At 42.1% G+C, this 15,724-nt stretch overlaps 1 protein-coding gene across 1 annotated transcript in view; it reads right to left on the bottom strand.

Moving 5' to 3' along the window:
* The window catches only part of DDRGK1 (DDRGK domain containing 1), a 141,416-nt gene that overhangs the window by 87,414 nt on the left and 38,278 nt on the right, over positions 1-15,724 (bottom strand). Inside the window, exon 3 of the mRNA XM_077478043.1 lies at positions 4,029-4,153. Within this exon, the coding sequence (XP_077334169.1) occupies positions 4,029-4,153 (125 nt within the window). The remainder of the gene's footprint in view (positions 1-4,028; positions 4,154-15,724) is intronic.

The raw sequence follows: 15,724 nt of genomic DNA, 5'->3' as shown, positions 1-15,724 counted from the left end.
ATCGGACTTTCCGGCAGACTTGGTCCGGCGGACTGGAATCCGGACAATTCGATCGTGTGTGGGCTCCAGCGGACTTTTTTTTCCCCAAAAGTCAGACGGACCTAGAAATAAAACATGTTTCAAATCTATCCGACTGACTAGAAATTGGGAAAACCGTTCATCTGTGTGCTATTCCGACGGACCAAATTCGATGCAAGCTATTGGCTACTGGCTATTGAACTTCCTTGTTTAGGCCCGTTTACGTCATCGCGTTCAAAACAAAAGGACTTTCAAACAGACGTAGTCCGATCATGTGTGGCCAAGTCCGCTCGTTCAGAAAGTCAGTCGGACCTCCGCTGAAAGTCCGTCGGGAAGACCGTCGGACCTAGTCCGTTGAAAAAGTCCGGTCGTGTGTACGCGGCATTAGAAAGGCTAATAAATAGTGCCAGCAAATTATGAATCAAAAAATCAAATAAAATCAATACATGAAATGATATACAACTCCTGTGTGATAAAAAATGCAATAGTGACACAAGACTCAAGAGTCTCTTGTAAAGGAAAAAGTGACTTATTGAATATAGTCTCTCTAAAGATGGTAAATGTATCAAATTCTGCAATGATGCAACTGTGAAGAGAGATGAAGAATTCTCAAAGTTTCCAGCCGCCATCAAGAGAAAAGTTAGAATCACTCCGTGGTGAGAGGGGCAGAAAAAAAAAGGATACTCTTGCCGGAAGATGTGGACCTCCTATTATAGAGAGATCGTATACACCAGCAGATATAGCCCTCTGCAGGATCTGAGGTGGGTCCTGGAGCAAGATGTTTGGATCAGCCACGGATTTCCTCCTCACTCACTGACCACCAACCGTCCACTTACTTCCAAAAAACATCAATCTCCCAAAATGAGCATGGAGCAAGTAAAGAAAGGGGGCCCAGGAAGACGTCACATATGACGAAACACGTCGTGCGGTGCTACACGCTGACATCATGACGCCTCACGTGACCCCGGAACCACGGACGTCCAGTTGAAATTTTTATTGCCAGTGTCTTGACGAATACTGTCCCCCATCGGATAGTGTCCGCCCTGTACTGCGCTTGTGCAGTATGGAGGACAAGGAGACGCCAAAAGTCTCTGAAGATTAAAGGTGCCTGCGCACTGAGTCCAGGTTCAAGCCCCACCATCCAAGTGTGCATAGAGTTAGAATAAAAAAATTCCAAGCGAATCGAGGCCGTGCCCGAAGTGTGGCGAGCTAGGAGAGCCTGCGAGGAGCCCTGTTACTAAGTGCTGTTTTACATCATCTACCGTTTGTCCACTTACATGGTGGGGCTTGAACCTGGACTCAGGGCAGAGGGTACTATCAAGTGTGCAGGCACCGTTCATCTTCGGAGACTTTTGGCGTTTCCATGTCCTCTGTACTGCGCCAGCGCTGCGCCTGCGCAGTATGGGGCGATCACTATCCGATGGGGGGACAGTTCTCGGCAGAACACCGGCAAGCGCTTCTTAAGCTGTTATTATACAATTTTATGGACAACTTTTTACAAATAAATGAGCAGTGTTTTTAAACGATAACGTACCATTGGAGCTTTTATGTTCTCTACTTGCTCCATGCTCATTTTGGGAGATTGACGTTTTTTGGAAGTTAGCGGGCGGATGGTGGCCAGTGAGTGAGGAGGACATCCGTGGCTGATCCATACATCTTGGTCCAGGACCCACCTCAGACCCAGCAGAGGGCCTTCTGGTGTATATGACCTCTCTATAATAGGAGGTCCACATGTTCCGGTAAGAGTATCCATTTTTTCTGCCCCTCGCACCACGGAGGGATTCTACCTTTTCTCTTGGTGGCGGCTGGAAACTTCGAGAATTCTTCATCTCTCTTCACACTTGCATCATTGCAGAATTTGATACATTTATCATCTTTAGAGAGACTATATTCCATAAGTCACTTTTATTCACTTTTTTCTTTACAAGAGACTCTTGAGTTGTGTGTCACTATTGCATTTTTATCACACAGGAGTTATATATCATTTCATGTATGAGTTTATTTTCTTTTTTGATTCAGAATTAGTTTTTCTATTTATTAGCGTGACTATTTTTATCTTTCTAAAAAAAATACAAACAGCCCATGTTTGATAAGCGATTAGGAGGCCAAATTTATAATGTATTGCCCAGGAAATCTCAGCTCCTTTGTACTATTCAAAGACTCCTATTATTCAACTCCTATTCAAAGACCAATATTTATTGGAAGCTTAGACTTGTGTGGAGGTTGTTCATTGACCACTCAGGGGCAGAGATCAAAGGGGAAAAAAAACAGGTACCCTCCTCCCCTCGGAGTACACAACAGGACCAAACGGCAAGCAGTACCGGGCTTCCCGATTGCTCCCCAGGTGAAGGGCGCCAGTTGGAGAGGGGCCCCCTTCCGAGCCCAGTAGAAATGATCAAGTGGGGGAGCTTACAATGGTTAGTACAATGTTATTTTTAACTATCAAACATGGTCAATTAGTAGTTAAAATTTTGAGATTTAGTTATATATGGTACAGTGTTTCTGCACACTGGGTGTTTAATCCCAACCCATGAGACTCCGGTGTTTAAGTGCCGGTGGAAGGCACAGGTTCACCGCCCAGCCCCACTGCCGGTAGCCTATGAGGCCTCATGCACACTGGCTGTTTTTAATGCTGGGGGTTTTTTTTCGGCCTCTAAATGCCCCTCCATGTTAGCCTATGTGTTCATGCGCACATAAAAGTTTAGAGCAGTTTAGTAGGCGGGGCATTTAAAGGCATAAAGGTAAAACCACTGTCCAGGAGAAGCAGCGTTTTGGCAGAAACAAGGCTTGACGAGTCCAAAACGCGTGTTAATGCTAGGCACGTTTAGTGCTTGAGCATGCATTCATTTCAACGGCCAAAATAAGTTCTTATTCTGGCCAATTAGTTGAATTAACCCCCAAAAGCTTGATATGCCTAAATGTGTTTACAAGCATTGGGTGTTTTTTGTTTTTTTTCCCGCCAAGACGCTGCTAACAGGAGGAAAAGCTTCCAGGAGAGGTGGCAAAAGTGTCCAGTGGGTGTGAGGCCTAAAAACCTACGAGAGGCTGATGGACGGGGCTGGATGGTGTGCCAAGCAGTATACACCCAGGAGCAAATGCCCTGAATGCAAAGAGCCTGTGCTTCAGACGTTTATCCGTGGGCGCATACAATGTTAGTACAGCTCAGTGCACTATTCAGCCGGAACAGCTGTCAGCCTCTCTTAAAATTTTACAGGCTGCTGGCAGCAAGAAGAGGGGGGGGGGCGAATGGTGCGCCTGTACCTTTCACCCAAACCTAAACACCAGAGTCTCATGCACCAGGGTTAAAACTCCAGTGTGCACGATGTCTTAATGTACAAACAAAAGTGCAGTGCTGAATAAAATGAAAAAAAAAAGTTGAAATAAACAGAAAGAGAGTCCAAAAGAAAAAAACTGACGTCATATTTGACAAAACGCATTAGAGGAGTCAACTCTTGTGATGTCATCACATACATCGATACTACGAAGCGGCCCAGCCTGACACATATGTTCTTTGGCGCATATACATTTGAATCTTGTGAGCAGTTTACCTTTCTAATAAACTTGGCACGCTATATGGTGCCTCTTCGGCTCTTTTCTATGCTTTGCAGCGTAATGCAAGTCTGAGGTTATAACCAATATATGGTATCTGCTGGGGTGGAGGAAGCACATTTGATTTCGGATGAGGATCTTGTGGAGACACAAAAGCGCGTTTAGGCTCTTTCATACATGTTGGAGTCCATTTGCTTTGGTAAGTGCACTGTCACGATTTATGATTCTTTTGGACTTTTTATTTGTTTATTTTATACATTTTTTTTTTTTTTCATTTTATTCAGTGCTGCACTGTTGTTTGTATGTATTTATCAATTTGTGTTAACTGATTTTTTATGCTCTCTAAATTAGATTTTTTTTATTTTTGATTGATTTATTCATGATGCCTTAATAGGCTACCAAGATCTCAATTACACTTTTGGGTGGACTTGTCAGTTCTGGTCACACAGATCTCTTCTCACCTCTCGCTGGGCTTTTCTAGCTTGTTTCTCTTCTAACTTCCTCTGCTTCTTAGCTCCGATCTTTCCTGTAGACTGGATCTCCTGAGAATCGTCACCTTCCTCGTCCTCTTCCTCAGCCACCATTGCTATAAAATAAGAATCAATACAAAAAGACATAAAATACCAATTTCACAGTTACTGTAAGAATTCCTTCACACTGCCTGCCTGCTAAATTCTCCATCCCAGCGCCTGCATTTCCCAGCAGTGCGCTGTAGTGAAGGGCGGTGAAATGCGAGATTCGGCACATTGCACAATTTACTTTTTTTAAGCCCCCCCTTTTTTTTTTTTTTACTTTATTTGAAGAGCACAAAGTGAAACTTCATTCATGTTTCCATACAGCAGTGCGCTGGAATGCACTGACATGCAATGCCATCCAGTGCGCTGTACAAAAAAATAAAAAAATAAAACTAGGGCTGCAACTAATGATTATTTTGCCGATTATTGTTTTGATTAAATAATTGATCTGTTAATAACCTTAACAAAAAAAAAAAAGTGTGGTGTATAATTTAGTTAATATGTAAAGTTTAAAAAAAGGCAATTTATTCTTATATATCTCTATGCAGTGGTAAATACAAATAACCAACTACATGGTTATGGAGCAAAATCTCGAATCCACTCTGAGAATAACAGAAGAGATATACTGTATATACTATTAGAGGATATATACTGTATATACTATTAGAGGATATATACTGTATATACTATTAGAGGGTATATGCTATTAGAAGAGATATACTGTTTATGCTATTAAAAGAGATATACTGTATATACTATTAGAAGAGATATACTGTATATACTATTAGAGGAGATATATACTGTATATACTATTAGAGGAGAGATACTGTATATACTATTAGAAGAGATATACTGTATATACTATTAGAGGAGATATATACTGTATATACTATTAGAGGAGAGCTACTGTATATACTATTAGAGGATATATACTGTATATACTATTAGAGGAGCGATACTGTATATACTATTAGAAGAGATACTGTATATACGATTAGAGGATATATACTGTATATACTATTAGAAGAGATATACTGTATATACTATTAGAGGAGAGATACTGTATATACTATTAGAGGAGAGATACTGTATATACTATTAGAGGAGAGATACTGTATACACTATTAGAAGAGATATACTGTATATACTATTAGAGGAGATATATACTGTATATACTATTAGAGGAGAGATACTATATACACTATTAGAGGAGAGACACTAATTATATATATATATATATATATATATATATATATATATATATATATATATATATATATATATATATCACACACACACACATACACACACACATATATATCTGGCTCTGGCATATTTTTAGAACTGATCACTGTATTAGTGTCACTGGTTCCTGCAAAGTGTCAAAAGTGTCAGTTAACAGGATTGCGACAGCCAAAAGCTCCATAAAAATATCCCATAGTTTGTAGACGCTATAATTTTTGTGCAAACCAATCAATATACGCCCATGGGAATTTTATTTTTATTTTTTTTTTACAAAAAAAATGTAGCAGAATACAGATTGGCCTAAAATTATGAAGACTTTTTTTTTTTTTACATTTTTCTTTTTTAATGGATCTGTTTTATAGCAGCAAGTAAAAGAAAATATTTTTTTTTCATAATTATCTTTTTATAGCACAAAAAATTAAAATCGCAAAATATGTAGAAGAATACATATCGGCCTAAACTAAGGAAAAAATAAAAAAATTTTATATATTTTTTGGGGGATATTTATTATAGCAAAAAGTAAAAAATAATGTGTTTTTTTTTTAATTGTTGCTCTTTTTATGTTTATAGCGCAAAAAATAAAAATCGTAGAGGTGATAAAATACCACCAAAAGAAAGCTCTATTTGTAGAAAAAAAAGGACGTAAATGTATTTTATTTGGACACAGCATCACACGACTGCGCAATTGTCAGTTAAAGTAACAGTGCCGCATCGCAAAACCTTCCAGGGCTGAAGCTCCCTTGTTCCTCTCATGCTCGCCTTTAGGACTTCTCCAGAGCCTCTCCCATCCTCTGGAACTCTCTGCCCCGCTATATCCGATCACTCCCTAACCTGTCCACCTTTAGGAGATCCCTGAAAACTCACTTATTCAGGGAAGCCCATCCCATTGTACTGTTAATGTCCCCCCCCCCCCCTTATACATTGTAAAGTGCTGCGTAAACTGTTGACACTATATAAATCGTGTATAATAATAATAATAATAATAATAACTAGAAAGCTACAATTTCTGGGGAAATTGCGTGGTGTTCTTGCCTCCACCTACATTTTAGAAAAAAAATCATTTTTGTTTTCTAAAGCGATTTATTTTTTTTTTTTCAAAAATGATTTTTTAAATGATTTTATTTTTCAAAAATTATTTTTTTTTCTAAAATTATTTTTTTTCTAAAATTATTTTTTTGTCAAAAATTATTTTTTTTTAATTAAAGAATTTTTCAAAACATTTTTTTTCCCAAAACATTTTTTAAATAATTTTTTTTTCAAAAAAGATTTTTTAAATGATTTTATTTTTTCCCCCAAAAATTTTTTTCTTCAAATTTTTTTTTTCCTAAAAGGATTTTTTTTTTCTTTCAAATTTCCTAATTTCATAATTCCCCTCAGAGCTGAGTGGTACTACCTATAATTCCCCTCAGAGCTGTGTGGGACTACCTATAATTCTCCTCAGAGCTGTGTGGGAGGAGCTATAATTCTCCTCAGAGCTGTGTGGGAGGAGCTATAATTCTCCTCAGAGCTGTGTGGGAGGAGCTATAATTCCCCTCAGAGCTGTGTGGGAGGAGCTATAATTCCCCTCAGAGCTGTGTGGGAGGAGCTATAATTCTCCTCAGAGCTATGTGGGAGGAGCTATAATTCCCCTCAGAGCTTTTGTCCCCTCCCACTCTAGTTTTGAACATTTCTCCATTCATTCCTATGGGACAAATTTCACAGCAAAAATGACGATATTTTGTGAACCATTCGGCGAAACGTTCCACAAAGTAATAGCGCACCGATCGGGAACAATCCGCACGTTTCGGTATATTTCATGTAAAAGCTGGGGGAGGAGTTAGGGTGGTAAATTTGTCTGTAATAATAATAATAATAATAATAATATATATGTGAGATAACAGTAAGCACTCTTGCTATGCAGGCACACTTAATAAACAGTGAGGCTGGGATCACATTATCGCATGTCAGGAGATTGTGACTGGCTCTCTATGGTGCCGGTTCACACATCACCGGGGCGGATTGTACAGGGGGGTCCTGTGCGTCTTCTGGTCCGTTTCAGGTCTGAATTCAGGCAAAAAATTTGGGCCCGATTAATCCCTGAAATGGAGAACCGGGACATACCGGACCCCCTGCTGTCAGCCACATCCAGCATCAGGGTTCCCATCAGAGTCCCATTTTACATCAGGGTCCCCAAACCCCTTTACATCAGCGTCCTCATCAGAGTCCCCCCTTACATCAGGGCCCCCATCAGAGTCCCATCTTACATCAGAGTCCCCCTTTACATCAGGGTCCTCATCAGAGGCCCCCCTTACATCAGAGTCTCCAGAGCCCCCCCTTTATATCAGCGTCCTCATCAGAGTCCCCCCCTTACATCAGGGTCCCCATCAGAGTCCCCACTTACATCAGGGTCCTCATCAGAGTCTTACATAAGGGTCCCCATCAGAGTCCCATCTTACATCAGGGTCCTCATCAGAGGCCCATCTTACATCAGGGTCCACAGAGTCCCCACTTACATCAGGGTCCCCATCAAAGTCTCCCTTCATGTCAGGGTACCCATTAGAGTCCCCCCTTACATAACCACTCCCATCCTAGCTCCCTTTACAACGGGATCCCCATCAGAAAACCCCTTTACAGAGTCCAGGTTCAGGTTGGGGAAGGGGGAAGGGGGGGGGGGGGGTGAAGAGAACATCATAGACATCCTTTTGCTGCCCTTAATCCTCCGTTCTCTTTGAGGACCCCTCACGGACCCGAGCTGAGGGCCAGATACAATCTTGCAGCAGGCCGGATGTGGCCCTGGGGCCGCAGTTTGGAGACCCTTCCCCTAAGGCAGCCTCTAGTTTTATTACATATAAATATTATTAATAAATCGGCTGTATTCCGTAACACAAAACACAGAACGTGAAGTGTCCTCCAAACCACAAAAATGATATAATAAGCGGGGCCCACAGCAGAAAAACTCATTAATCACGACTCCTTGTATAGAAATACTCTGTGGGCTGCCATGGAAAATAATACTAATAATACAACACTAAATGGAACCGCACAGATCACTAATACACAGCAATGTACCTGTGACCACATCTGCTTTAAAAGTAGATGGACCTGTTAAAAGAAAATCACCTTCAGCCAATTATCCAACACGATTCTAAAAAGCATAAAATCATCCTAAATAACAGGACGGGGTATTGACCTATCAGAAGTTCTCATTTACAAAAACTGGGGAGTGCAAAATCCGGTGCAGCTCAGCATAGTAACCAATCAGCTCCAGATCGTTTAAGTTTTGGGATAAAAGTTTTACACCAAAAAATAAAAAGCTTACTACTGTGTGCACCCCTGTGGTAAATGGTTCATATCAACTAGGGTGGTCCCGATATCACTTTTTTAAGACCGAGTACAAGAACCGAAATTTTTTATCAAGTACTCGCCGATACCGATTACCAATACTTTTTTTTTATGTCATGTGACTGTTTTCAAAGCACAATACAGATTAGGTGGCACTGACATGCAGCACTGATGAGCACTGATAGGATTAGGTGGCACTGATGGGCACTGACAGATGGCGGGTACTGACAGGTGGCAATGATGGCAGGCACTGACAGGTGGCTGGCAATGACAGGTGGCACTGAGAGATGGCACTGATGGCAGGCACTGACAGGTGGCTGGCACTGACAGGTGGCGCTGACAGGTGGCTGGCACTTATGGACATTGGGCACTGATGGATGGCATTTATGAGCACTGATGGGCTGCCTGCGACGGCCCATCTTGATACACCCTGCACTCGGCCACATAAAAGCAGCAGCGGCCATCTTGTTACACCCAGACTGAACTATATGGGCTGGGTGTAACAAAATGTCCGCTGCTGACTTGCTGCAGCCGAGTGCAGGGTATACCAAGATGGGCGTCGGAATGTCCCCCCTACCGACGATGACAAGGAGCGTCACTTCCGCTGTTCCGCCCGCTGACTTCCAGTTGCGCCAGGTCGCTTTCCCGGGTATCAGATCTGGCATCGGGGGCATTTGTGGGAGTACAAATACTCGCACAATTGCTTGGTATCGGCGCCGATACTGATACTAGTATCAGTACAACCCTAGTCTCAACCCTCTAACTGCTACATTTGCAGGGGGGCTTGTTCTTTTGAAAAAATAAAGAGATATACTGAGCGAATCACCAGGTGAAAATAAAAGGAAAAGAAAGCCTAAACAATGTTCTTAAACCCTTTACCACTTCAGCCAGATTCTGACACTTCTCACGTAAATGTAAAAATCAACATTTTTTTTGCAGCAAATTACCTAGAACCTCCAAACATTATAAATACTGTTTATTTTTAAGCAGAGGCCCTAGAGAATAAAATAGTGGGTGTTGCAATTTTGTTTTATGTCACATGGTATATGCGCAGTGGTTTTTCAAATGAACATTTTTTGGGGGAAAAAAATACACTTTAATGAATTTAAAGCGGCTCTTCAGTAATTTTTTCATCTTTCCATCTATTAAATCATCTGCCCTTGTTGTCGTTTTATCTTCGGATAGTAAAACTTTTTTTTTCTGCCAGTAAATACCTTTTACAGCCCACTTCCTGGTTCTTGTCTGGTAAAAAGCTTAGGGCTTATCACATCATGCACAGCTCTCTCTCTCTAACTCTTGTGAGAGTTTGCCAGCAGGGGGAGGTGAGTCATAAGAGGCCCAATGAGACTGGCAGAGCTGGGGGGGGGGGGGGGGGGCTGGATAAGGGCAGAGATAACAGGAGACTGCAGAGATCCATTTGTATTCATCCAGAGAGAAGAAATTAGCAGGTAAGCAGAGGTATGAGTGTGTGTTTTATATATATATATATATATATATATATATATATATATATATATATATATATATATATATATATATGTGTGTGTGTGTGTGTGTGTATATGTATGTATATATATTTTATATATACATGTGTGTATAATATTATATATATATATATATATATATATATATATATATATATATATATATATATATATATATATATATATATATATATATATATATATATATACACACACACACACACACACACACACACAGATCCATTTGTATTCATCCAGAGAGAAGAAGTGAACAGATAAGCAGAGGTATGAGTGCCCGTGATATTGGCCGCCCCGAGGCCGACCCGTCCCTCGGCTCTCGGGTCCCGGCACCGCCATTCAAATTAAGGGAAACAGGCAGTGGAGCCTTGCGGCTTCACTGCCCGTTTCCTACTGCGCATGCGCGAGTCGCGTGGCGCTTTGTGAAGGGGGTGCGCTGTGTTCTGGGACACACACATCTCCCACAACACACAGCGCCCCATTCCCCAGAAGACAACGTGAGGAGAAGACTGAAGATCACCACGGAATAGGAAGAGGCAGATTAGGATGATCTGCCTAGCAACAGCCATTTCTGGTGAGTGCATTTATTTTTTTTATTTTTTTTAGGGTGGGTCTTTAAATATAGACTATGATTATTACTAAAAATTACAAAAAAAAAAAAAAAACATTTCTTACATACGACGTGCACTGTTTACCTATATGATATATGACACAAATATCATCCTCAATATTGCCGGTTTTCTCCCAGGTCTTCAATAAAAGGTTACATAGTTAGTAAGGTTGAACAAAGACACCAGTCCATCCAGTTCAACCTGAGTGAGTGTCTACAATCCTTGTCCCTATCCCTGTACATTGCACACTCAAATCAGTCCCTACCCTCAAGGAGCCCACAATCCAAGGACCCCATTTATATACTAGGGCCAATTTTGGACAGAAGCCAACTAGCCTACCTGCATGTCTTTGGAATGTGGGAGGAAACCGGAGTACCCGGGGGAAACCCACACAGGCACAGGGAGAACATGCAAACTCCATGCCGGTAGTGTCATGGTTTGGATTCGAACCAGTGACCGATTTTACTGCTAGGTGAGAGTGCTACCCACTACACCACTGTGCCACCCGTTCTTTTGTTACAAATCATTCAGTAATAGTTTCTGCAGAAGCTAATAAGTGAAACGCGTCAACCATCTCTATGATATCTTCTGTAACTACTTTGTTGAACCTTATAATCATTTGATGATTTTACTGTATATGTATAAACCTTTTGTAAAAATAAATGTATTCTAAAGTATTTTTTGTGAAACAGTTCCTCTTTGGTACTGTAATAATCTATCATTAATCAATCGATTTTTATTGATTTTTAAAAATAAAGCATATATAAAGTACATTGTACAATAAATTTCAAATACGCGTAAACAAAAGAACAATAATGAAAAATATAAAAAAAAAAAATAAATAAATAAATATATATTTTTCTGATATTCTTAACCACTTTCAGACCGGACCAATTTGCTGGTCAAAGACCAGACCACTTTTTGCGATTCGGCACTGCGTCGCTTTAACTGACAATTGCGTGGTCGTGCGACGTGGCTCCCAAACAAAATTGACGTCCTTTTTTTCCCACAAATAGAGCTTTCTTTTGGTGGTATTCGATCACCTCTGCGGTTTTTATTTTTTGCGCTATAAACAAAAATAGAGCGACAATTTTGAAAAAAACGCATTATTTTTTACTTTTTGTTATAATAAATATCCCCCAAAAATATATAAAAAAACATTTTTTTCCCTCAATTTAGGCCGATACGTATTCTTCTACATATTTTTGGTAAAAAAAATCGCAATAAGCGATTATTGATTGGTTTGCGCAAAAGTTATAGCGTTTACAAAATAGGGATAGTTTTATAGCATTTTTATTAATAATTTTTTATTATTTTTTTTTTTACTAGTAATGGCGGCGATCAGCGATTTTTATTGTGACTGCGACATTGTCGGGGACCCATCGGACATTTTTGACACATTTTTGGGACCATTGTCATTTATACAGTAATCACTGCTATATAAATGCAGTGATTCCTGTGTAAATGACACTGGCAGTGAAAGGGTTAACCAGTGGGTGGCAGTGTAGGGGTTAAGTGTTCCTAGGGGTGTGTTACTAACTGTGGGGGGGTTGGGCTTTCATTTAGTGTACACTGATCTCTGCTCCAATCACATGGAGCAGAGATCAGCGTCACTAGTTGCTAGGCAGAATGGAAAAATGTTGTTTATACAGCATTTCCTCCATTCGGTCGCTCCGTGAGACGATCGCGGGGATGCCCGCGGCGATCGAGTCCGCGGGTCCCGCGACCGTACTCACGGGGGTCCCGACCAGCGCGGGAGCGCGCCGCCGGCGGCGCGCTCCCGATGGCAGGGCGGCATCGAATATTGGACGTACATGTACGCCAATATGCCTGCCCGTGCCATTCTGTTGACGTACATCGTCGTGCGCTGGTCGGGAAGTGGTTAAAGACGTTTAGTTCACGCAATAAGATATTAATAATAGAGTACGTACATAAAATCATAAAGTTAACTAATACAAATATTTTAATCGTATAAGTGAAAAATATTAGCCTCCCTTAAACACCTCTATGGGTACTAGGGGAGGGAAATGTTGCTAATATTAAGCATTGTAGACATATAGAGCTAAAAATTAACCAAAAATAATGAAACCAGAAATTGAAAACTCAGTAAAGTATGCCTAAATATTGTTTAAGATTTTTTCAGAAAATCAGTAATAATCTATCATGTTGGTTGTCTTTTTTTGTAGTATTCCACGAGGATCAACGAAAGACGTGGGTGACGTCACGTGGTTCCGTACACGCTACGTGCTTATATGTCAACCTTGATGAGAAATCCTATCTGAAATAAACCCACTATGATGATATGAGAGTCTGGGGACTACCCTGTATGTGAAATAACAGCACTTTCAACTGTCTACAGCAGGGTCTCCAAACTGCGGCCTGAGGGCCAGATGTGGCCCTTTGTTGGCCCTTATCCAGCCCTTGGGGCACTATTCCTCCCACTGACACCAGCAATGGGGCACTACTCCTCCTAATACCAATAATGGGGCGCGCTTCCCCCTAATACCAATAATGGGGCGCGCTTCCCCCTAATACCAATAATGGGGCGCGCTTCCCCCTAATACCAATAATGGGGCGCGCTTCCTCCTAATACCAATAATGGGGCGCGCTTCCTCCTAATACCAATAATGGGGCGCGCTTCCTCCTAATACCAATAATGGGGCGCGCTTCCCCCTAATACCAATAATGGGGCGCGCTTCCCCCTAATACCAATAATGGGGCGCGCTTCCTCCTAATAACAATAATGGGGCGCGCTTCCTCCTAATAACAATAATGGGGCGCGCTTCCTCCTAATAACAATAATGGGGCGCTCTTCCTCCCAATACCAATAATGGGGCCCTCTTCCTCCCAATAACAATAATGGGGCGCTCTTCCTCCCAATAACAATAATGGGGCGCTCTTCCTCCCAATAACAATAATGGGGCGCTCTTCCTCCCAATAACAATAATGGGGCGCTCTTCCTCCCAATAACAATAATGGGGCGCTCTTCCTCCTAATAACAATAATGGGGCGCTCCTCCTCCTAACAACAATAATGGGGCGCTCCTCCTCCTAACAACAATAATGGGGCGCTCCTCCTCCTAACAACAATAATGGGGCGCTCCTCCTCCTAACAACAATAATGGGGCGCTCCTCCTCCTAACAACAATAATGGGGCGCTCCTCCTCCTAACAACAATAATGGGGCGCTCCTCCTCCTAACAACAATAATGGGGCGCTCCTCCTCCTAACAACAATAATGGGGCGCTCCTCCTCCTAACAACAATAATGGGGCGCTCCTCCTCCTAACAACAATAATGGGGCGCTCCTCCTCCTAACAACAATAATGGGGCGCTCCTCCTCCTAACAACAATAATGGGGCGCTCCTCCTCCTAACAACAATAATGGGGCACTCCTCCTCCTAACAATAATGGGGCACTCCTCCTCCTAACAATAATGGGGCACTCCTCCTCCTAACAATAATGGGGCACTCCTCCTCCTAACAATAATGGGGCACTCCTCCTCCTAACAATAATGGGGCACTCCTCCTCCTAACAATAATGGGGCACTCCTCCTCCTAACAATAATGGGGCACTCCTCCTCCTAACAATAATGGGGCACTCCTCCTCCTAACAATAATGGGGCACTCCTCCTCCTAACAATAATGGGGCACTCCTCCTCCTAACAATAATGGGGCACTCCTAATACCAATAATGGGGCACTCCTAATACCAATACTGGGGCACTCCTAATACCAATAATGGGGCACTCCTCCTAATACCAATAAAAGGGCACTCCTCCTAATACCAATAAAAGGGGACTATTCCTCCTCCTAATACCAATAATTGGGCACTACCCCTCCTGCTGACCACCAACCCTGAGGCCATATTTATTCTCACCGATGCTGGGCCTGGGACATTTTATACCCCCCCCCCCCCCCCACTGGCCACAATCCGGCCCTCCTAAAAGTCTGAAGGACAGTAGACTGGCCCTTTGTCTGAAATGTTTTGGAGACCCCTGATCTACAGAAGAAATCTCTGTAGACAACCCCCTTTTATGCACTTTTGTATGAATTGAACTTTTCACAGCATGAAGTCAGGGCTTAGAATGCACTGCGTGGTGCATCGGGGGGCGCTTGGCAGACGAACATCCCACCGAGCGCCCCGCAAATTCAGGTGTTCACTGAGCGGCCAACAGGCGATGCTCCGGCCAAACGTTCGCTCGGCTTGAACTGTTCCCCCAACTCTTAACGCTCAAGCGCTAAACATGTCCAGCGCTTAAGCGTGGTTACAGGTGTCAAGCATTTTTTTTAATGATAAAATGCCGCTGCTCCTGGACGCACGGGTAACGTTTTTGTTTTTTTTTTTGTTTTTTTTTTCCTGCCTCTAAACTCATGTAAAGCCCTATGTGTGCATGGGCATACAAGCAGTAGTGTTTAGAGGCAAAAAAAAAAAAAATATCCAGGCACCCTAAAAGCAACGTCTAACTCTTGGTAACCCCTTCCCGCCGAGTATATGCAGATATGCCGCCTCGGTTTTTGGGGGTTATACCGGGGTGGTGCCCACAGCTGCAGGCATCATCCCGGTACCGCTTTTTTTGTTTTTGTTTTTTTAGAGCGGGTGATCAGCTATCCAGGGATAACAACCGATGCGGCTAAAAGCCTCTCAATTTTTATCCCGGAGGAGCGGGAGGGGACTTACCCTCCCGCCTCTCTTACCGGGCCTCTTCGATCCGCCACTAGGAGCCGGAGGCGGCTTCGTTCCAGTCTCCTCTCTGTAAACACGGAAGTGACGACACAGTGACGTCACTTCCGATTTACTCGACTGCCAATGGTGCCGGTTTAAAAAAAAACAAAAAAAAATAAAAACAGTATTCAGATACGCCGTTTTCGGTGATCTGAATACTTTGAAGTGCAAAGGAGGGATTTGGGGTCCATGGAGATTTTTAGGTAGTTTGTCGCCATTCCACGAGTGTGCGCAGTTTTAAA

This window comes from Lithobates pipiens, unplaced genomic scaffold (genome assembly GCF_037356315.1).
Source record: "Lithobates pipiens isolate NorthernLeopardFrog02 unplaced genomic scaffold, aLitPip1_a1.2 Scaffold_13, whole genome shotgun sequence".
Taxonomy (NCBI): domain Eukaryota; kingdom Metazoa; phylum Chordata; class Amphibia; order Anura; family Ranidae; genus Lithobates; species Lithobates pipiens.
This window is presented reverse-complemented; position numbering and strand designations above follow the sequence as displayed.